Source organism: Lucilia sericata, unplaced genomic scaffold (genome assembly GCF_015586225.1).
Source record: "Lucilia sericata isolate MDLA Ls3-8-SP2 unplaced genomic scaffold, ASM1558622v1 Contig001115F_arrow, whole genome shotgun sequence".
NCBI lineage: Eukaryota > Metazoa > Arthropoda > Insecta > Diptera > Calliphoridae > Lucilia > Lucilia sericata.
In genome coordinates, this window is record NW_023995087.1 from 45,344 (window position 1) to 67,031 (window position 21,688).

The window sequence follows — 21,688 nt, forward strand, 5'->3', positions numbered from 1 at the left end:
TACACCTAGGCTCCTTAACCAGTGCCTCAGGTGGGAATCGAACCCACCACCTCCGGTCTACCAGACTAGACCACAACTTTTCTAGTAAATAGTTGATCAGTGTTTGACCAGCTTTTCTAGTAAAAAGTGGTACAATGTCTGATCAACTTTTTTACTAGCAAGTTGCATAGAGTCGAATCAACATTTCTAGAAAAAAGTTGCTCAGAGTCGGATTAACATTTCTAGTAAAAAGTTGATCAGAGTCCTATCAACACTTCTAGTAAAAAGTTGCTTAGTGAATTATCATCTTTTGTAATAAAAAGTTGCTCAGAGTCGGATCAATATCTCTAGTAAAAAGTTACTCTATGTCTTGATCAACTTTTACAGTAAAAGTTGCTCTTAGAGACTGAAGAACTTTTCTAGTAAAAAAATGACCAGAGAATCTGAACAATTAAATATTTAACTGAACAGTGTTTCCTATTGATAAAATCTTTATCCATTTGCAATTATTCAGAATTTTCTATTCTTAAAAATTAGATTAACTTTTCCAAAGAATACATTTTTTGTTTCTGAACAAATTGTCTAAAAAAAATTTATCAGAATCTGAAAAAGTTGCTCAGGGAATTATCATCTTTTGTAGAAAAAAGATGCTCAGAGTTGGATCAATATTTCTGGTAAAAAGTTACTCAGTGTCTTGATCAACTTTTCTCTCAGAGTCTGAAGAACTTTTCTAGTAAAAAAAATGGCCAGAGAATCTGAACAATTAAATATTAAACTGAACAATGTTTCCTATTGACAAAATCTTTATCCATTTGCAATTATTCAGAATTTGAGCAATTTTTTCTGTTGAAAAGTTCTTCAGAAACTGAGCATACTTTTCTATTCTTAAAAATTAGATTAACTTTTCCAAAGAATACATTTTTTGTTTCTGAACAAATTGTCTAAAAAAATTTATCAGAATCTGAAAAAGTTTTCTACACAAAAGTACTTCACTATCTCATCCTTACAGTTGATCGGAATTTGATCAAATTTTTCATTGTTTACATTTTGCACTCATCACTTATTATTTAACTTAAGCAGAATCGAAACATGTCAAAAAATAGTAATAAGTTTAATTTTAAATAAGCGTTTTATAGAATGAGTTCGGAAAACAAATGGGGCTGAAATCTGCTTAATTTTTAAGGAGTTTTTTTCAAACATTATTTGTAATCTATTAATTTTTAAACATTATGTATATAATTATAATTCTACGCGATTTATTTTTAAGTAAGGTTTTTGGAACGAAACTGAACAAATTTTGATTTAAAACGTAAATATTTGTAAGGTTTCTTGTTGAAATGTGTAAATTTTTGTAAAATAAAAGAATAATTAAAAAAAAATTAAATATATGTTGAAAAATCAAACTAAATAAGAGTTTTTTCGCCAAATATTTGATAGTTCAAGATTAACCACATTTTGTCGAAATAATAATAATAATAATCTGTTACCAACATTTTTATATGAATTTTGATTATTTAAAAACGATTTATTTATTTAATATCCTCTAAATTTAAATCATACAGAATCATCTGAAATATATGTATATATAGCCACAAAAAAGGAATGAAAGAAACATATATTTACCTGGAGGTTAGTATAAATTTTGTTCGTATTAGTACAGGAAAGAAAGGTCAGTCCATATAAAGGGGATGTCTTTTACTTTTCGTTAATGGCAGGGGGAAAAGGGTAACCAAAAAAAAAAAAAAACTTAATCATCCGATAAAGGTCTTCGACGACGTCTATAGGGTAGAGAATCCTCTTCAGTCGGTTTTTTCTCTACTGGAGGAGGTGTTGGTGGTGGAGGCGTTTCAGGACGCTTTTTTACTTCTTCGGCCTCGCTAATTTCTTCTTCTTCCTCATCTTCCCCCACCTCTACTTCTTCCACTTCTACTTCTTCCTCCTCTTTAATGGTTGTATTTGTTTCTTTTGCCGGCATTTCTAAAGAACTGCGTCGTCTTAGCAAATATTTATGTTCTTCCTCCTCAGGATCTGAACCCCAAATGGTGTCGGGTGGTTCAGGAGTGTCACTTGTAACATGTTCACTGGGTTCTTCGGAGGCCTCTGAGGGATCAGCACCCGAAATGGGTTCCATTTCTTCGGAATCATGGTGAGAGCGTTCTATAAAAATGCGATTAACCAGCAAACGACGTATATTTTGTGAAGGTATATCGATAAGGAATGAAACTATAATGGTGCCCACAAATATTTGAAATATTTCCTGTACATTGATCTGCAGAAAAAGAGAAAAAAATCAGTTTATTATAAAAACATCATGTCAGAATACCCACCAAATTACTAATATGAAACTTATCCGATTCCTTAATTCCAGCCGTATTATATAAAACCACTATATACATTACCAATTGCATGGGAAACACTAAACGTGATATAACCAATATTGGTCTCGATGATAGTAAAAATCTTATAATGGAATTTTCACTTTTCGGAAACATAAAAATAAACCAACATAAACTCAGACCAAATACCAAAGGACACCACGAAGCATAAGAGGCAGCATCTGAGGAATTGTAAATGAAATCTGTACGCATTCCCGCTGATGGTGACCACAAACACCACGAAATACCAAGACAAGCTAAAATCCAACCAAATGGTATCATCTCTGGTGTCAGATCAATAACACCTTGATTGGTTCGTTGAAAAATGCCAGCACCTATGCCCAAAAGATAAGTGGTAGCACGACTAATGGGCGATGAATACAATATATTGGCAGTGCGATAAAATTTGCTGACACTACAAGAGGAGTTATTGTTAAATACAAACTTCATTAGTTTATTGTTTAATTATAATTACAATTTAACTTACTTTATGCCATGAAATAATGTCATGGATAAATGTTCTTTATTAGTTCGTGAAAATCTTGCGGCCACAGACATAGCATGTAATGCTCCATATACAAAGAAACCAGCATCAGAGTCGGTGTAAAACAACCATACTATGAGAGGTCCCAAAATATAGAGTTGTACCTCTAAGGCCAGTTGTATGGTGGAGGGTGAGCACTTTAAATACAAGAGAAATTTTGTGATCCAATTCTTATTCATTAAAAATTTCTTCGAACAAAAATTGGTCAGAATCTGAACAACTTTTCTAGTAAAAAGTTGGCCAGAATCTGAACAACGTTTTTAGTAAAAAGTTGGTCTGATTCTGAACAACTTTTCTAGTAAAAATTTGGTCAGAATCAAAACCACTTTTCTAGTAAAAAGTTGGCCAGAATCTGAACAACTTTTCTAGTAAAAAGTTGGTCAGATTCTGAACAACTTTTCCAGTAAAAAGTTGGTCAGATTCTGAACAACTTTTCTAGTAAAAAGTTGGTCAGATTCTGAACAACTTTTCTAGTAAAAAGTTGGTGATTCTGAACAACTTTTCTAGTAAAAACTTGGTCAGATTCTGAACAACTTTTCTAGTAAAAAGTTGGCCAGATTCTGAACAACTTTTCTAGTAAAAAGTTGGTCAGATTCTGAACAACTTTTCTAGTAAAAAGTTGGTCAGATTCTGAACAACTTTTCTAGTAAAAAGTTGGTCAGATTCTGAACAACTTTTCTAGTAAAAAGTTGGTCAGATTCTGAACAACTTTTCTAGTAAAAAGTTGGTCAGATTCTGAACAACTTTTCTAGTAAAAAGTTGGTCAGATTCTGAACAACTTTTCTAGTAAAAAGTTGGTCAGATTCTGAACAACTTTTCTAGTAAAAAGTTGGTCAGATTCTGAACAACTTTTCTAGTAAAAAGTTGGTCAGATTCTGAACAACTTTTCTAGTAAAAAGTTGGTCAGATTCTGAACAACTTTTCTAGTAAAAAGTTGGTCAGATTCTGAACAACTTTTCTAGTAAAAGGTTGGTCAGATTCTGAAGAACTTTTCTAGTAAAAGGTTGGTCAGATTCTGAACAACTTTTCTAGTAAAAGGTTGGTCAGAATCTGAACAACTTTTCTAGTAAAAAGTTGGCCAGAATCTAAACGACTTTTCTAGTAAAAACTTGGTCAGAATCTAAACAACTTTTCTAGTAAAAAGTTGGTTAAAATCTGAACAACTTTTCTAGTAAAAAGTTGGTTAGAATCTGAACAACTTTTCTAGTAAAAAGTTGTTCAGAATCTGAACAACTTTACCAGTAAAAAGTGGGTTAGAATCTGAACAACTTTTCTAGTAAAAAGTTGGCCAGAATCTAAACGACGTTTCTAGTAAAAAGTGGGTTAGAATCTGAACAACTTTCTAGTAAAGAGTTGGTCAGAATGTGAATAACATTTCTAGTAAAATCAATTAATCAATCTGATCATCTTTTCTAGTACAAAGTTGATCAGATTGATGATCAACTTTTCTAGCAAAAAGTTGGTCAGATTGATGATCAACATTTCTAGTAAAAAGTTGGCCTAAAAAGTATCATTTCTAATAAAAATTTGTTATCTAAATACTTACCGTCTCTTCAAAATCGATGGCATTCTGTAAACTCAATAAATTACGCCACCACTGATCGTCACATAAACGTGAATTTTGTCCCACAATATTGGTCCACAAAGGACCCGAATTCAAATAAGGTAAAATCCAAGTTTGAAAGCAAATTAATAAATAAACTGTAGGTAGATATCTGCAAATAATTCCCAAAATAAAAATGTTTAATTAGGCAACCTATTTTACGTATTACATCAGTAATACCCACCGACTAAGTTTCGAACCCAAACGTTTTAACAAATGTATATAAGATTTTTGTTCCATTTCCTCAGACAGCTGATAGGCCGACAAGAATCCACTTATTAATAGCAAAATGTCAGCATAAATCATGGGTGAACGAATCAAAACACTCAAGGGATGGTCTAGTGTACGCACGAGTTGATCACGATTTATTATTGGCATATGGCCAATCATTAAGAATTTCAAACACAAATACAACATAAAAGTGGCGGCAATTTTAAGCACGTGAAAGACAGGAAATTGTACATCATAAGTGTCGGGTGATAATAAGATGCTAAAGGTGCGTTGGGGAGAAAACGATTTGAAAATTTCTAAAGCCAATTGATTAAGAGATAGATTTTCTGCAAGTAGATCAAATAAATACAATGCAAATATATAAACAAAAGTTTATTATTAATAATTTGTTATTTTTTTTTTGTTTAAGACCACCTGTTGAATCTTCTGCACATTCTTCTGTTTCATTTTCTTTCGGGGATTCTTCTGCTTCTGGGTTTTCAGCTGCTGTAGTTTCTTCCGATTCTACTTCTGCTTCTTGTTCAGCTTCGGTTTCTTCTTTTCTCTCCTCTTTTCCTTCAGCTGTTTCTGCTGCTGCTTCTTCCGTCTTCTTTTCTAGTTTTTTCTTAATTGTTTCTATTAAATTTTTCATAATTTTTACAATTTTGTCCAAAATTGGTTTTATTAAACCCCAATGTTCCCACATTAAACTAGCTATAGCCAATAAAATCAAACCCGATATATATAAACTGTAAAAGAATATAGTTTTTTCTAAAATCCGTTAAAATTAAACTTATTTTCAAAATGCAACTTACAAGGTAGCGCAAAACTTTTTATCTTTCTTCATTAGTTTTATAAACTTTTTACTATGTTTCACATAACAATCGTTATCATTGACTTCGACATGAAATTCTATGCCCGACGAGTTATACGCTTGTAGACTGGACTGCAGCATATCTTGAACCACTTGACCGGAACAGCCACTGGGTACACAAACACCCCAATTAGCTACACCATAGCGGGGTATAAAATGACTAGGCTGTAATAAATTTATTAAGAAATATTTAATTAAGATAATTTATCTTCAATTTTAATGTATTTTAACTCACATTTCCCAAATGACTATTAAATAATCCCCTTCCATGCATCATGTGTACGGGTACTTTAAGTTCTGCTATGCCCGCTTGTGTTTCAATATGAGCCAAACAATATTTGCCTCGTATACGGACCTGTTGGGAAGCACTTACTTTCACTATCGTTTTAATACCAGTACACACACCAAAGTCACCAAATTGATTAATGTTGCCTCGCAATAAGCCAGTGCCAACCTTACCAGTAGAGTCCAACACTAAATTATATAGAACATTTTTCGTAAAAAGTTGTTCAAGTAAAAAACTGATCAGATTTTGAACTTATTTTCTAATAAAGAAGTGATTAGAATCCAATCAACTTCTTTAGTAAAGAGTTGACAACTTTTCTTGTAACAAGTTGCGAGTCTGAACATTTCTAGTCAAAAGTTGCTTAGAGTCTGAACAACTTTTCTAGCAAACGGTTGATCAGAGTCTGAACAACTTTTCTAGCAAAACTTTTCAAGTAAAAAGTTGCTCAAAGTCTTATCAACCTTTTTCCAAAAAAAGGTTTGATCTGTTTCTAGTAAAGTTGCTGTGAGTCTGATCAATTTTTATATTAAAAAGTTGCTGAGAGTCTGATCAACATTTCTATTAAAAAAGTTACCCATAATTTGAACAACATTTCTAGTAAAAAGTTGCTCACAATCTGAACAACATTTCTAGTAAAAATTTGCTCACAATCTGAACAACTTTTCTAGTAAAAAGTTGCTCACAATCTGAACAACTTTTCTAGTAAAAAGTTGCTGACAATCTGAACAACTTTTCTAGTAAAAAGTTGCTCACAATCTGAACAACTTTTCTAGTAAAAAGTTGCTCACAATCTGAACAACTTTTCTAGTAAAAAGTTGCTCACAATCTGAACAACTTTTCTAGTAAAAACTTGCTCACAATCTGAACAACTTTTCTAGTAAAATGTTGCTCACAATCTGAACAACTTTTCTAACTAAAAGTTGCTCACAATCTGAACAACTTTTGTAGTAAAAAGTTGCTCACAATCTCAACAAGTTTTGTAGTAAAAAGTTGCTCAGAGTCAGATCAACATTTTTAGTAAAAATTTGCTCAAAATCAGATCAACTTTTTTCAGTAAAAACTCGGTTAAACTTTTAATCATTCATGTAACTTACTTTGTAATGTCCACACTTTGTGGCCTCTCAATTGTCTTTGAAATATTTGCAATTGCTGGCGGCACTCTGTCTCTGAAACTTCAGAAGGTTTCATGACAAAATTCGGCAGCGAACGTAGGAGAGTATCAAAACTTTCTTGGCTCATAGCCTCTTCTAAACTGCCATCATCACCAGCACTGCCACCACCAGCACTAGTATCGGAACGTTTTTTCGACGATTTAGTTGCAGAAGATTTTGGCATACTAATCGGTTTAGGTGGTTTTCCTATGGGAAAAAGACTATTAAAGGGCCAACGATTGAAATAGTCAAGCCAATTTTCACCGCTACTCTCAGCCGCAGAAACATTTTCTTCTTCGGATTCAGTAGGAGTTGCCCTTAAGCGGCCAGTTCTTTCTCCCAACCACATTATCCAATCAATAATGCCATTCGATTTAGTAGTTTCCTCTTTGGACTCAGAATGTTCTCGACTTTCTTTGGAACTTTTTTTACTTTTAACATTTTCACCTGCCTCATCACTACTACCACCACCACCGAAGAGTCCGCCAAAAATGTTACCAAAAAATGATGTAGAAGACTCTTTGCTTGTCTTTTCCTCAGAGAGTCTAGTACTTGTTATTTTTTTCTCTGCTTTGCGAGCCCTTTTAAATTGAAATTCTTCCTCTTCGTCATCGTTGTTTTCACTATTCAGCGAGGCAGCACGATCACGTTGTGAATCATTCTCCTCTTCGTCGTCTTCATCACCGTTTTGATCGTCAGCCCTTTCGTTGGTGGCATTGTCATCGATCTCTTCTCCTGCTAGATTCTCATTAGTGTCATCATTTACATCCTCCACATCACCATCTTCCGCCTCTTCATCCTCCACTTCAACACGTTCTATTTTATGAAATTTGAATTTCTTTTGTAGAGTATGTTTCTTGCTGATCTTTCGCAGATTGGCTGAGGCATCCGCAGACACATCCTTGACCTTACTATCATCTCCACCACCACCCCAACCAAACGAGAGTTCTTGAGAAGGTGGCAAAAATGCTAGAAATATCAACAGCAATATAAATAATAAACTCTTGCTATATTTCTGTGATCCCCTGGGCATTTTTCACCACTCTATTAATTCACTTTCATTTGTCGATTTTTTTTTAATTAATTACTTTAATTATTGTAATTTAATAATATTCGCTTTTACTTTTTTTAAGTTTTATTAAAATTATATAAAAATTTGCACTGAATTCCTCATAATTTTGAAAAATAAAATTCATATAAAAATTCTTTTTAGGCAAAAAAATTCTAAAAATATGCACTTTTTTCGCGTATACAAAAAAAATATGTGTGAGTGTTTGTGTCTTGTGTATTTGAATTTGTATTTTCTTGATATCCGTTCGGTTCGAAATTATCGCTGTAACTAAAAATTACACTGTCTAATATTCGCACAAGTTGTGCCAAAATATTGCACAAATGTTTCTGTCAAAATCTTGTCAAAAGTTTTGTGTGTCTACAAAATGCATTTTGAAATTTCGAAAAATATCTGCTTGACTGTCAAGTTGTGAGTGTGCGAAGATGGGTAGTGTCTTCTAGTAAAAAAGTTGTTTAGAATCTGATAAACTTTATACTTGAAAAGTTATTCAGAATCCGATCAACTTTTTCCTGGAATATGAACTTTTTACTAGAAAAGTTGATCAGAATCTGAACAATTTTTTACTAGAAAAGTTGATCAGAATCTGAACAATTTTTTTCTAGAAAAGTTGATCAGAATCTGAAAGTAAAAAAGTTGTTTAGAATCTGATAAACTTTTTACTAGAAAAGTTATTCAGAATCCGATCAACTTTTTTCTAGAATCTGAACATTTTACTAGAATATGAACTTTTTACTAGAAAAGTTGATCAGAATCTGAACACTTTTTTACTAGAAAAGTTGATCAGAATCTGAACAACTTTTTACTAGAAAAGTTGATCAGAATCTGAACAACTTTTTACTAGAAAAGTTGATCAGAATCTGAACAACTTTTTACTAGAAAAGTTGATCAGAATCTGAACAACTTTTTACTAGAAAAGTTGATCAGAATCTGAACAACTTTTTATTTGAAAAGTTGATTAGAATCTGAACAACTTTTTACTAGAAAAGTTGATAAGAATCTGAACAACTTTTTACTAGAAAAGTTGATAAGAATCTGAACAACTTTTTACTAGAAAAGTTGATAAGAATCTGAACAACTCTTTAATAGAAAAGTTGATCAGAATCTGAACCACTTTTTACTAGAAAAGTTGATCAGAATCTGAACCACTTTTTACTAGAAAAGTTGATCAGAATCTGAACCACTTTTTACTAGACTTTTTACTAGAAAAGTTGATCAGAATCTGAAGAACTTTTTACTAGAAAAGTTGATCAGAATCTGAACAACTTTTTACTAGAAAAGTTGATCAGAATCTGAATAACTTTTTACTAGAAAAGTTGATCAGAATCTGAACCACTTTTTACTAGAAAAGTTGATCAGAGTCGGAACAACTTTTTACTAGAAAAGTTGATCAGAATCTGAACAACTTTTTACTAGAAAAGTTGATCAGAATCTGAACAACTTTTTACTAGAAAAGTTGATCAGAATCTGAACAACTTTTTACTAGAAAAGTTGATCAGAATCTGAACAATTTTTTACTAGAAAAGTTGATCAGAATCTGAAAAATAAAAAAGTTGTTTAGAATCTGATAAACTTTTTGCTAGAAAAGTTATTCAGAATTCGATCAACTTGTTTCTAGAATCTGAACATTTTACTAGAAAAGTTGATCAGAATCTGAACAACTTTTTACTAGAAAAGTTGATCAGAATCTGAACAACTTTTTACTAGAAAAGTTGATCAGAATCTGAACAACTTTTTACTAGAAAAGTTGATCAGAATCTGAACAACTTTTTACTAGAAAAGTTGATCAGAATCTGAACAACTTTTTACTAGAAAAGTTGATCAGAATCTGAACAACTTTTTACTAGAAAAGTTGATCAGAATCTGAACAACTTTTTACTAGAAAAGTTGATCAGAATCTGAACAACTTTTTACTAGAAAAGTTGATCAGAATCTGAACAACTTTTTACTAGAAAAGTTGATCAGAATCTGAACAACTTTTTACTAGAAAAGTTGATCAGAATCTGAACCACTTTTTACTAGAAAAGTTGATCAGAATCTGAACAACTTTTTACTAGAAAAGTTGATCAGAATCTGAATAACTTTTTACTAGAAAAGTTGATCAGAATCTGAACCACTTTTTACTAGAAAAGTTGATCAGAGTCGGAACAACTTTTTACTAGAAAAGTTGATCAGAATCTGAAAAATAAAAAAAGTTGTTTAGAATCTGATAAACTTTTTGCTAGAAAAGTTATTCAGAATTCGATCAACTTGTTTCTAGAATCTGAACATTTTACTAGAAAAGTTGATCAGAGTCGGAACAACTTTTTACTAGAAAAGTTGATCAGAATCTGAACAACTTTTTACTAGAAAAGTTGATCAGAATCTGAACAACTTTTTACTAGAAAAGTTGATCAGAATCTGAACAACTTTTTACTAGAAAAGTTGATCAGAATCTGAACAACTTTTTACTAGAAAAGTTGATCAGAATCTGAACAACTTTTTACTAGAAAAGTTGATCAGAATCTGAACAACTTTTTACTAGAAAAGTTGATCAGAATCTGAACAACTTTTTACTAGAAAAGTTGATCAGAATCTGAACAACTTTTTACTAGAAAAGTTGATCAGAATCTGAACCACTTTTTACTAGAAAAGTTGATCAGAATCTGAACCACTTTTTACTAGAAAAGTTGATCAGAATATGAACCACTTTTTACTAGAAAAGTTGATCAGAATCTGAACCACTTTTTACTAGAAAAGTTGATCTGAATCTGAACCAATTTTTACTAGAAAAGTTGATCAGAATCTGAACCACTTTTTACTAGAAGAGTTGATCAGAATCTGAACCACTTTTTACTAGAAAAGTTGATCAGAATCTGAACCACTTTTTACTAGAAGAGTTGATCAGAATCTGAACCACTTTTTACTAGAAAAGTTGATCAGAATCTAAACAACTTTTTACTAGAAAAGTTGATCAGAATCTGAACTACTTTGATCAGAATCTGAACAACTTTTTACTATAAAAGTTGATCAGAATCTAAACAACATTTTACTATAAAAGTTGTTCAAAATTAGATAAACTTTTTTATAGAAAAGTTGTTTAGAATATTGTCTCGTTAAAATCTTTATCTTTTTTTGTCCAAAATATATCTTTTATAATTTATTGAAAATGAAAAAGGCAACTGCATTAATTTGTGCTTTTTATATTCATTTCAAGCGATTCCAATATTTATTGGATTTAAAAAAAAGGAACAAATTAAAATATTACATAAAAATATTAAAATTTTGTGGTAAAAGAACAATAATATTAAAAAAACATAAAACTTCACTCCAAAGTTATGCAGAAATCTTATTAAAATGCTAAAATATTTTTAAAAGAAAATCAATAATAAAAAAATTAATAAACTACACATTAAAACAATAAAAACATCAATAATAAGATACATGCACATTAAAGAAAAAAATATTAAAATTTACGAAACCGATCAAGTGATCTTTAAGTAGACAAACCAAAATTATTTTGAGGAATGGACATAAATTGTCCAGGAGCCAAAGTAAAGGAAGGAGCTATAGATGCTGGCATATTGGTAAAATAGGAAGGTTGTGTTTGTACTTGCTGTTGTTGTTGGTGTTGAGACGTTACAGCAAAGTATTGTTGCTGATGTTGTTGTGGTAAATGCTGCGGTGCTTGATGATATTGCATTAGGCAAGCAACATTATTTGTGGTTACAGCTGGTACGGATGCATGATAATTACTTTGAAATTTCGCCAGCTGATCGGGTACTTGTGTAGCTGCAGGTGTTTGGACCATGGTAGTATTTAAACAAACCTCGGGCTGTTTTATGGATTCGTTATAAGAACAACCAGTTAACCATAGGGGTGGTGATAATATACGCTGAGCCGGATGATAATATTTGCAACCACCAAATTGTATATGACTTAGATTGTGGCTGACCACCGAACGAGATTGTGTCAAAGCCACTGGCAGTAGCTGCAATGAAACATAACGTAAACCCTCAAAGATTTGTTTAAAAGCGCAAACGGCAAAAGGCATATAAGGGCGTGTGGGTAGAGATACATTGGTGCCAGTGGCTTTAAAACATAAAGCCATTACAATTTGTGTATCATTGAGATTGTACTTCAAGGGAGGTTTATTGCGGTATTTTGGCATAATGGTTCCAAATATACGATGCGGTATTAAAGGCCAATTTTGCAAATAAGTGCAATCGCTATGCGTCAGAAAACTTTCTTTATAGGCATTCAAAAGGGTCTCCTCAGAAATGGGGGCTAAAGATATAGCAGCCCAACTAAGATCCAAGATTTCAGTCAAGTCAAAATTCAATTCAGAGGGTACACCACAAGCTGCCACAAACTCCACATTATGTAAATTAAGAGAAACCATGCCCACTAAAGAAGAGACAAAAATTAACAAAATTTCTTTATCAAACTAAAACAAAAACTTACACAAATGTGCCACATCTTTTTCGACTTGAAAAACATAATTATAACTCGGAAAACCACCAACAGATTCTATCAAAACGCACACCACTTCACACATGCGTGAATGTATGTCCACCAATTCATTGGAATTTAATATACAGAAAGTAGCACGAACATTTCCCAAGGAATCACGTAATACTACCATGCCATATTGCACACGTTCCTGTTCATAATAACAACCAAAAATTATGACCGGAATATGCCAACCATTCGCAATACATTTTAATCTCAATACAGCATCAAAATCTTTGTTACGCATGCGATGCAAAGATTGTCTATGTTAAAAAAGGAATTAATTTAATTCATAAGTAGTTGTTATTTTTGTTTCAAAACTTACTGTTCTGAAGGCTTTGCCCATTCTAGGTCCAATCGTTTTCCTCTTAGTATGATGCCTTGTAATTCTTTTAGGCAATATTCGGCCGCTTCACGGGACGTAAAATCGAAGAAGGCAGTAGTACGTACTTTGGAAATTTTGCGTATTGCCGTACGTGGAACATGTTTTACCAACAAATCAATGATGTCACTACTATTCACAGTTAGATCCACATTTCGTACAAATAGGGTTTTGGACTAAAAGAAAATTGTAAAAAAATTCTCTGAAGTAGTTTTCTATTGAAAACATGTTCACTTTCAAATTCTGATCAACTTTTCTAGTAAAAAGTTGTTCAGATTCTGATCAACTTTCTAGTAAAAAGTGTTCATATTCTGATCAACTTTTCTAGTAAAAAGTTGTTCAGATTCTGATCAACTTTTCTAGTAAAAAGTTGTTCAGATTCTGATCAACTTTTCTAGTAAAAAGTTGTTCAGATTCTGATCAACTTTTCTAGTAAAAAGTTGTTCAGATTCTGATCAACTTTTCTAGTAAAAAGTTGTTCAGATTCTGATCAACTTTTCTAGTAAAAAGTTGTTCAGATTCTGATCAACTTTTCTAGTAAAAAGTTGTTCAGATTCTGATCAACTTTTCTAGTAAAAAGTTGTTCAGATTCTGATCAACTTTTCTAGTAAAAAGTTGTTCAGATTCTGATCAACTTTTCTAGTAAAAAGTTGTTCAGATTCTGATCAACTTTTCTAGTAAAAAGTTGTTCAGATTCTGATCAACTTTTCTAGTAAAAAGTTGTTCAGATTCTGATCAACTTTTCTAGTAAAAAGTTGTTCAGATTCTGATCAACTTTTCTAGTAAAAAGTTGTTCAGATTCTGATCAACTTTTCTAGTAAAAAGTTGTTCAGATTCTGATCAACTTTTCTAGTAAAAAGTTGTTCAGATTCTGATCAACTTTTCTAGTAAAAAGTTGTTCAGATTCTGATCAACTTTTCTAGTAAAAAGTTGTTCAGATTCTGATCAACTTTTCTAGTAAAAAGTTGTTCAGATTCTGATCAACTTTTCCAGTAAAAAGTTGTTCAGATTCTGATCAACTTTTCTAGTAAAAAGTTGTTCAGATTCTGATCAACTTTTCTAGTAAAAAGTTGTTCAGATTCTGATCAACTTTTCTAGTAAAAAGTTGTTCAGATTCTGATCAACTTTTCTAGTAAGAAGTTGTTCAGATTCTGATCAACTTTTCTAGTAAAAAGTTGTTCAGATTCTGATCAACTTTTCTAGTAAAAAGTTGTTCAGATTCTGATCAACTTTTCTAGTAAAAAGTTGTTCAGATTCTGATCAACTTTTCTAGTAAAAAGTTGTTCAGATTCTGATCAACTTTTCTAGTAAAAAGTTGTTCAGATTCTGATCAACTTTTCTAGTAAAAAGTTGTTCAGATTCTGATCAACTTTTCTAGTAAAAAGTTGTTCAGATTCTGATCAACTTTTCTAGTAAAAAGTTGTTCAGATTCTGATCAACTTTTCTAGTAAAAAGTTGTTCAGATTCTGATCAACTTTTCTAGTAAAAAGTTGTTCAGATTCTGATCAACTTTTCTAGTAAAAAGTTGTTCAGATTCTGTTCAACTTTTCTAGTAAAAAGTTGTTCAGAATCTGATCAACTTTTCTAGTAAAAAGTTGTTCAGATTCCGATCAACTTTTCCAGTAAAAAGTTGTTCAGATTCCGATCAACTTTTCCAGTAAAAAATTGTTCAAATTCTGATCAACTTTTCTAGTAAGAAGTTGTTCAGATCTGATCAACTATTCTAGTAAAAAAGTTGTTCAGATCTGATCCACTTCTTTTCTAGTAAAAAAGTTGTTCAGATTCTAAACAACTTTTTATCAGAAAAAATTTATCTGGGATTATGACCACTTTTTGTAGTAAAAAGTCGTTCAGGAACCGATCAATTTCGGGAATATTGAAATGAAAGAAATACTTTAGAACTTACCGATTTTGACATGTCACTATCTTTTTCGGTATTAGCCCAAACCACCTTCAAATCACGTCCCCACATGCGAACCAAGCCGGGCGTAATACATTTCTTAGCTTCTAAAGCATGCATATGGGTAGCAAAGTGTACGAAAACATGACCCCGATTACCTAAACCAGCTCCCACCGATGAAGTTCCCGCCTGCTGTTGTTGCATTGCTCCATCAACACCAGCATTATAATTACCATCATTTGAGTTGGTGGCCGATGAAGGACGTATATAAATCCGTTGCATAGTAGGAAATATCGTACGAAGACTTTCCTCAATTTCTGATTCTTCCAAATGTTTAGGTATATTGCTTACAAATAGACGGCACTTTTCGTATGAATGTAATATTTCCAGTTTACGTCCGGGGAAAACGTAATAATGATTAAGGACCTCCATGGCACTGGAGGCATCTTCTTCGTTGGTGTATTTAACATAGGCATAACCACGATTAGCTTGATTAAAGTCCAAAGGTAAACGAAATTCGTAGATTTGACCAAAACGTAAAAAGGGAGCTAGAAGTTTGTTTTCATTCAAGTCTTTGGGTATGCGGCGCACAAATAATTCACAGACACTGGAGGGAGGAGGACCAACCCAATCTTCGGGTGGTCCAAGGACTTTGCGTCCATTTATTTGCATTAATTCTACGCTTGGAGTAGAACAAGACATACCTGAGGACGACTGACCTTCTGATAGGGGAGGCTCATAATTTTGAGCCACATTGTCATGCGCAATAATATCAGGAATAACTTGGTGCGAAGGTATATACTCCATTTGATTTTGGGGATAGATATTTAGTTGAGGAAAATTGTTGGTGGACATTTTCTGGTTAGTTTTTTAATATTTTATGGATTTAATTTGGTAAATTGAGCAAATTTAGTCGAGCTTGTTGAGTTTTGCTGCCTCAGAAAAAAGTCCGTTGAAATTTACCAGTGTTGTCCATTATCTACTGGAATTTTCTTTTTAAACTTATATAAAGCATTGCCAGGTTTAGATTTTGTGCTAAAGAGTTGCCAGAGTTAAGTTTAATTATAATTATTTTTAATTTAAAAAATGTATAAAATATTTAAATTTAAAATGTTGTAAAATATTCTGAATTATTATATTTTTATAAAACGTATAAATTTATGTGACTTCAAACTCTTAACAGTTATTTTTATTATGTTGAATGGCACACCCTGCTTATTTCTTTACCTTTGGTGTTATCATTCCTTTGTGATTGCCACTATGCACAAAGCTTTTATATATTTGACACACCCGGTTAAACAATGACAAAAAGTACCGTTGCTCATTATGGTTGACAGTCAGAAACCATTTTAAAAATTATTTCGTAGAAAATTCATGAATGAAATAGTGTAAAAGTGTTTTGTGCCGGAAAATTTATTAAAAAATGTGAAATAAAGTGTAAAAGGACAAAAATAACTAGAATTTCAATAAAAATATTAAGTGCTAACAACAAAAACAATGTTTTCCTACTATCATGATTGTTACAAAGGCACCGCTGCCTACAATGACGCCACCGCCATGCCGGTGATTTTAGAAAATGGACGCAAAGTTTTTGGTCCTCCCCACAAATTTACGGGACCACGGCCTTCACATGTGTGTGAATTGTATGTGACGCGTATTCCCTCACAATTGGATGAATTAGGCTTCCTTGTATGGCTGCATCGCATTGGCCCTGTGTATGCGTTCCGCCTAATGATGGATACAGGCAATACCACTCGCGGTTATGCCTTTGTGCGTTTCTGCAGCGAAAAGCATGCTCTGGCTGCTTTCGAACTATTGAAATATCTCTTTGTCAATGGCGAACGTTTGAGTGTCTTCCGTTCTCAGGGCAAAAATCGCCTATTTGTTAGTGGCATACCTCGACAATTGCCGTTATCATGCCTAGAAGATGGTTTTAAACTGTGCTTTCCCAATATGCAAAGTTGCACTGCATATCCGGCCTTGAAAAATCATAAATTTATGGTGGGACGGGAGAATGAAGAAAATCGTGGTTTTGCCTTTATAGAATTTGAAGATCATGAGGTGGCTTTGGCGGCCAAGAAGCGTTTAAATACTGGACGTATTGGCATGTGGGGTGCTGATCTGAAAATACAATGGGCCAAACCTAAAGAAGAAATGCAAGTAGCTATTGGTTTGAAGGTAAGTTTGTATTGGATTTTTAGTAAAAAAAATTGTTTTAAATATTGTTTCTTTTGATTTTTTTTTTTTCTTAAAGAAATGTCATGAGAGCCCTATGCGTTCCAGGTGAGTTTTACTCCTAAGAATACCTTTAATATAGTATTAGGATAAAAGTAAAACCTAACCTAGAAATTTTCAAAATTACCTCAATAAAAAAGTTGGATCAGATTCTGAACAAGTTTACAATAGAAAAGTTGATAAGTTTTTGGACAACTTTTCGTTTGAAAAGCTGATCTCATTTTGAACAACTTTTCGATAGAAAATTTGAATCTGAAGAACTTTTCTATTGCAAAGTTATTTAGAATCAATAAACAAATTTCTTAGAGTAAAGTTATTAAGCTTCTAAACAAGTTTTCAATAGTTTAGTTTATCAATTATTAAAGAAGTTTTACTTAATAATCAAAATTTCTTACTTCTAATTTTAGACTCTATCCCCACTTATATCAACCCAATGATTATTGTGCCAAATTACGTCTCTACTGTTTAGCCAACAATTTATGCATACCAGTGGTTTTATATGGACCCAGTTTTCGCCTTTTTCAACTACAATACGCTGGTGTAAGTCCAGTATCAAATACAATCTTTCTTTCAATTTAACTCTAAATTTCTTTTTAAATATAATTTTTAGGTCCTTATTAAAAATAGTTTTACCGGTCAGTATTCCTATTTTATATTTGAAATAGTGGTGTCGAAAATATGTGACATTCACTTGTTAATTTGTGAAATTGCTGTTAAAATGATTGAGGAGTGTAGCGGTGAATTGCAGCAAAATGCCTTATTTCGCGTTCTAAATGATTCTAAAGCGGAGTTGGGTAAGTTTTTCAAAAATTTTCTTTATAATTTTTTTATTAAAAATTAGGAATTGACTACAAAGTGTACAGTGAACACTATTAACACGATTTATGCATAATTGTACTATGAAATACAATTCGGAAAAATATACAATTTATTAAGAATTTGAATTTCTGCAAAAACTAAAGGACGTATTACAGCATTCATGATTAAATTTAATGTATCTAATTTTTATGGACTTTATGGTATTTGATATTAAAAATATTTTGTTTTTTGATACGTTAACGTAACGAAATCAGTAGTCCCGTTTTAGATTTCAAATTTCATTGAAGAGTTTTTTTGTTATGAACGAAAGGGGCTTAATTATCACTGAAAATTACAAATACTTTATAAATCTAAAACTATATAAAAGATATTAACACGAAAAATGTTTTGTATTATATAAAATTATAATATTTCCATTATTATAGTAGTGTACAAGGGTCGCCCATAGGTTTGTTTAGATTCTTAAACAAAAGCAGTACTGTTTGACCGAACATTGTCCGAACACTTGCCATATTTTCGTTTTTTCTAATAAATTTTTAAAAAAGTTTTATGAAAAATTAGATTCTCATAAAAATGGCCTTTTTAGTGAAAAACTGAATTTTAAGCAAAAATAAACTTTTTTATTGAAAACTATCTAATCTTATAATCTTGGATTCAAAATTAAAATATTTTTGAAGTAATTTTTTTTTTTTTTTTGTGGAAAATCAAATTCTCTTTAATGAAACAGATTTTTAGTGAATATAAAAATTTTAAGAGGAACATCGATGTTTTAGTGAAAATTCATGTTTAAAAAATTATGTAAAAAATGGTTTTGTTTTTTTTTTTTGGTTTTTATTAATTTCATAGATATTGCATTTAAACTAAAATATTGAGAATAGTTAGTATATAGTCCAGACTATAGTCAGTCTATAATCCAGACAACAGTCAGTCTATAGTCCAGAATAAAGGAAATCAGGATATAATAATTTTATCAATTAACGTCCCCATTTTTTTCTAACATTTTTTTCTACTAACCCCCTTTTTTTGATTTATTTTTCAAAATTGACCCTTTTATTTATTTTTTTTGTTTATTTTTTATCCCCTTTTTTTTCTCTCTCAATATTTTAGTTTATACCTTTAAACATTATGATGAATTGAAATCAATAAAAATACAAAATCAATTTCAATATAAAAATGTCATAATTGAACTTGCCGCTTCAATGCAATTATTGGGACAACAAAATCACGAAAAATTACTTTTACTCTATAAACGTTCCTTTCTAACACATCAATCCGTGGCAACATTCTGTTTGGATGTAAATAATCCTTTAACGCAATACTGTGCCGTTTTACCAAAATTTCGTAATAATACAAAATTAAATAATAATTTCAATGATATGGAAATAACACTATTATTAATGATGCCATTATCACAAGCAAAGCAGCCAAATGAGTTATTAAATTTTAAGAATTTTGATAAAAATGTTGAAGGTATAATGCTACAGAGCATGCAGCAACAAGGAGAACATCAAATGCAGCAGCAGCAACATACACAGCTTCAGAGTGTTAAGAAATGTCCTTGTTTTACTTTAAAATCACAACATGGCAGTTATGGCATTAAATATACATTACGTTATGTCGACATAATTGGTGTGGAACTAAGGGAATGTTACCATCCTCAACAACGTGTTAATTCGAATCCCATTTGGATTGCTGGTCAATCATATCAACAAACAATTTATAACTGAGAAGAAGACCAATAACACAAAAGAAAATGGAAAAATATTGAAAGAACGAAATTCACTTTTAGTTTTCCTCTTTAGAAATGAAACAGAATTATTTATTTATTTTATGTTTTTTTTTTTCACTCAACAATGGAAACGGTTTGATTTTCCTTTTTATTATGTTTATTATGACTTTTTTATTATTTAATAATTGTGTGGTTTGTATGTTTGTTTTTATATTGTTAAAATCCAGCTTATTTTATAGTTATTAAGTTCAATTTTACATCAAAATATGTATGAAGAAATAACTTTTTTTTGTTATAATTATTTTTTATTTTATCCTTTTTTTTTTTGCTATTCAAAAGACATTAACTGATTATTAGGTTTCACTTTTTTTATCGAGTTATTACAGTTATCTTACTTTATTATGTATTCCATTGGTACTTTTTGATCTATCAATAAAAATAATTACAACGTTTACTAATCATGATTTGTTTTTCTTTTATACTGCAAAAATTATTATTAAATTAGATTTTTCGTTCATTGTTATTCTACCGTAAAATTTGATTTTTCACAAAACAATCGATGTTTCAACAAGATTTGATTTTCCACAAAAAAATATATTTATTTCACTAAAAATTCCATTCTTCTTCATTAGATTTTGCACCAAAAAATTTGTTTACCATAAATTCGATTATTTCACTACAAAACTATGTTTTACCAAAAATAGTCGATAGTCTGCTGTAGTTAGTCTATAGTCCAGATTACAGTCAGTCGATAGTCGAGACTAAAGTTAGTCTATAGTCCAGAATATAGTCAGTCTATAGTCCAGACTATAGTCAGTGTATAGTCCAGACTATAGTCAGTCTATAGTCCAGACTATAGTCTGTCTATAGTCCAGACTATAGTCAGTCTATAGTCCAGTCTATAGTCCAGACTATAGTCAGTCTATAGTACAGACTATAGTCAGTCTATAGTACAGACTATAGTCAGTCTATAGTCCAGACTATAGTCAGTCTATAGTCCAGACTATAGTCAGTCTATAGTCCAGACTATAGTCAGTCTATAGTCCAGACTATAGTCAGTCTATAGTCCAGTCTATAGTCCAGACTATAGTCAGTCTATAGTACAGACTATAGTCAGTCTATAGTCCAGACTATAGTCAGTCTATAGTCCAGACTATAGTCAGTCTATAGTCCAGACTATAGTCAGTCTATAGTCCAGACTATAGTCAGTATATGGTACAGACTATAGTCAGTCTATAGTCCAGACTATAGTCAGTCTATAGTCCAGACTATAGTCAGTCTATAGTCCAGACTATAGTCAGTCTATAGTCCAGTCTATAGTCCAGACTATAGTCAGTCTATAGTACAGACTATAGTCAGTCTATAGTCCAGTCTATAGTCAGTCTATAGTCCAGACTATAGTCAGTCTATAGTCCAGACTATTGTCAGTCTATAGTCCAGACTATAGTCAGTATATGGTCCAGACTATAGTCAGTCTATAGTCCAGACTATAGTCAGTCTATAGTCCAGACTATAATTAGTCTATAGTCCAGACTATAGTCAGTCTATAGTCCAGATTATAGTCTGTCTATAGTCCAGACTATAGTCAGTCTATAGTCCAGACTATAGTCTGTCTATAGTCCAGACTATAGTCAGTCTATAGTCCATACTATAGTTAGTACTATAGTCCAGACTATAGTCAGTCTATAGTCCAGACTATAGTCAGTCTGTAGTCCAGACTATAGTCAGTCTATAGTCCAGACTATAGTCAGTCTATAGTCCAGACTATAGTCAGTCTATAGTCCAGACTATAGTCCAGACTATATTCAGTCCATAGTCCAGACTATAGTCAGTCTAGTCCAGACTATTGTCAGTCTATAGTCTAGACTATAGTCAATCTATAGTCCAGACTAGAGTCAGTCTATAGTCCAGACTAGAGTCAGTCTATAGTCCAGACTATTGTCAGTCTATAGTCCAGACTATAGTCAGTCTATAGTCCAGACTATAGTCAGTCTATAGTCCAGACTATAGTCAGTCTATAGTCCAGACTATAGTCAGTCTA

General features: G+C 31.8%; 3 protein-coding genes across 3 annotated transcripts; 1 reads left to right on the plus strand and 2 right to left on the minus strand.

Annotated features, from left to right (window-relative positions):
- Nucleotides 1-1,438: 1,438 nt before the first annotated feature.
- LOC119610090 lies at nt 1,439-8,362 on the minus strand. The gene is made up of 9 exons (XM_037965190.1): nt 6,966-8,362; nt 5,821-6,059; nt 5,527-5,750; nt 5,147-5,460; nt 4,686-5,058; nt 4,445-4,613; nt 2,842-3,035; nt 2,307-2,769; nt 1,439-2,248 (listed from the first exon to the last, which is right to left on the minus strand). Exons 1-9 carry the CDS (start codon nt 8,053-8,055, stop codon nt 1,727-1,729), a joined length of 3,588 nt encoding a protein of 1,195 aa, XP_037821118.1. The 5' UTR covers nt 8,056-8,362; the 3' UTR covers nt 1,439-1,726.
- A 2,911-nt stretch (nt 8,363-11,273) lies between these two features.
- On the minus strand, nt 11,274-15,828 carry LOC119610091. The gene is made up of 4 exons (XM_037965191.1): nt 14,871-15,828; nt 12,908-13,140; nt 12,535-12,845; nt 11,274-12,477 (listed from the first exon to the last, which is right to left on the minus strand). The coding sequence occupies exons 1-4, from the start codon at nt 15,717-15,719 to the stop codon at nt 11,567-11,569; spliced, it is 2,304 nt and encodes a 767-aa protein (XP_037821119.1). The 5' UTR covers nt 15,720-15,828; the 3' UTR covers nt 11,274-11,566.
- A 361-nt stretch (nt 15,829-16,189) lies between these two features.
- Nucleotides 16,190-19,781, plus strand: LOC119610088. The gene is made up of 5 exons (XM_037965188.1): nt 16,190-17,042; nt 17,119-17,147; nt 17,507-17,639; nt 17,710-17,893; nt 19,026-19,781. The coding sequence occupies exons 1-5, from the start codon at nt 16,362-16,364 to the stop codon at nt 19,643-19,645; spliced, it is 1,647 nt and encodes a 548-aa protein (XP_037821116.1). The 5' UTR covers nt 16,190-16,361; the 3' UTR covers nt 19,646-19,781.
- The last annotated feature ends 1,907 nt before the right edge of the window (nt 19,782-21,688 follow it).

Coding starts and splice junctions, on each gene's coding strand:
- LOC119610090 (XM_037965190.1), bottom strand. CDS start 8,055: ATGCCCAGGGGATCACAGAAATATAGCAAGAGTTTATTATTTATATTG. Junction 6,060..6,965: donor CAAAGTGTGGACATTACAAA/GTAAGTTACATG, acceptor TATATAATTTAG/TGTTGGACTCTACTGGTAAG. Junction 3,036..4,444: donor CCATCGATTTTGAAGAGACG/GTAAGTATTTAG, acceptor TTGTATTTAAAG/TGCTCACCCTCCACCATACA.
- LOC119610091 (XM_037965191.1), bottom strand. CDS start 15,719: ATGTCCACCAACAATTTTCCTCAACTAAATATCTATCCCCAAAATCAA. Junction 13,141..14,870: donor ATAGTGACATGTCAAAATCG/GTAAGTTCTAAA, acceptor ATTTTCTTTTAG/TCCAAAACCCTATTTGTACG. Junction 12,478..12,534: donor AAAAGATGTGGCACATTTGT/GTAAGTTTTTGT, acceptor TCTCTTCTTTAG/TGGGCATGGTTTCTCTTAAT.
- LOC119610088 (XM_037965188.1), top strand. CDS start 16,362: ATGTTTTCCTACTATCATGATTGTTACAAAGGCACCGCTGCCTACAAT. Junction 17,043..17,118: donor AAGTAGCTATTGGTTTGAAG/GTAAGTTTGTAT, acceptor TTTTTCTTAAAG/AAATGTCATGAGAGCCCTAT. Junction 17,148..17,506: donor GAGAGCCCTATGCGTTCCAG/GTGAGTTTTACT, acceptor TTCTAATTTTAG/ACTCTATCCCCACTTATATC.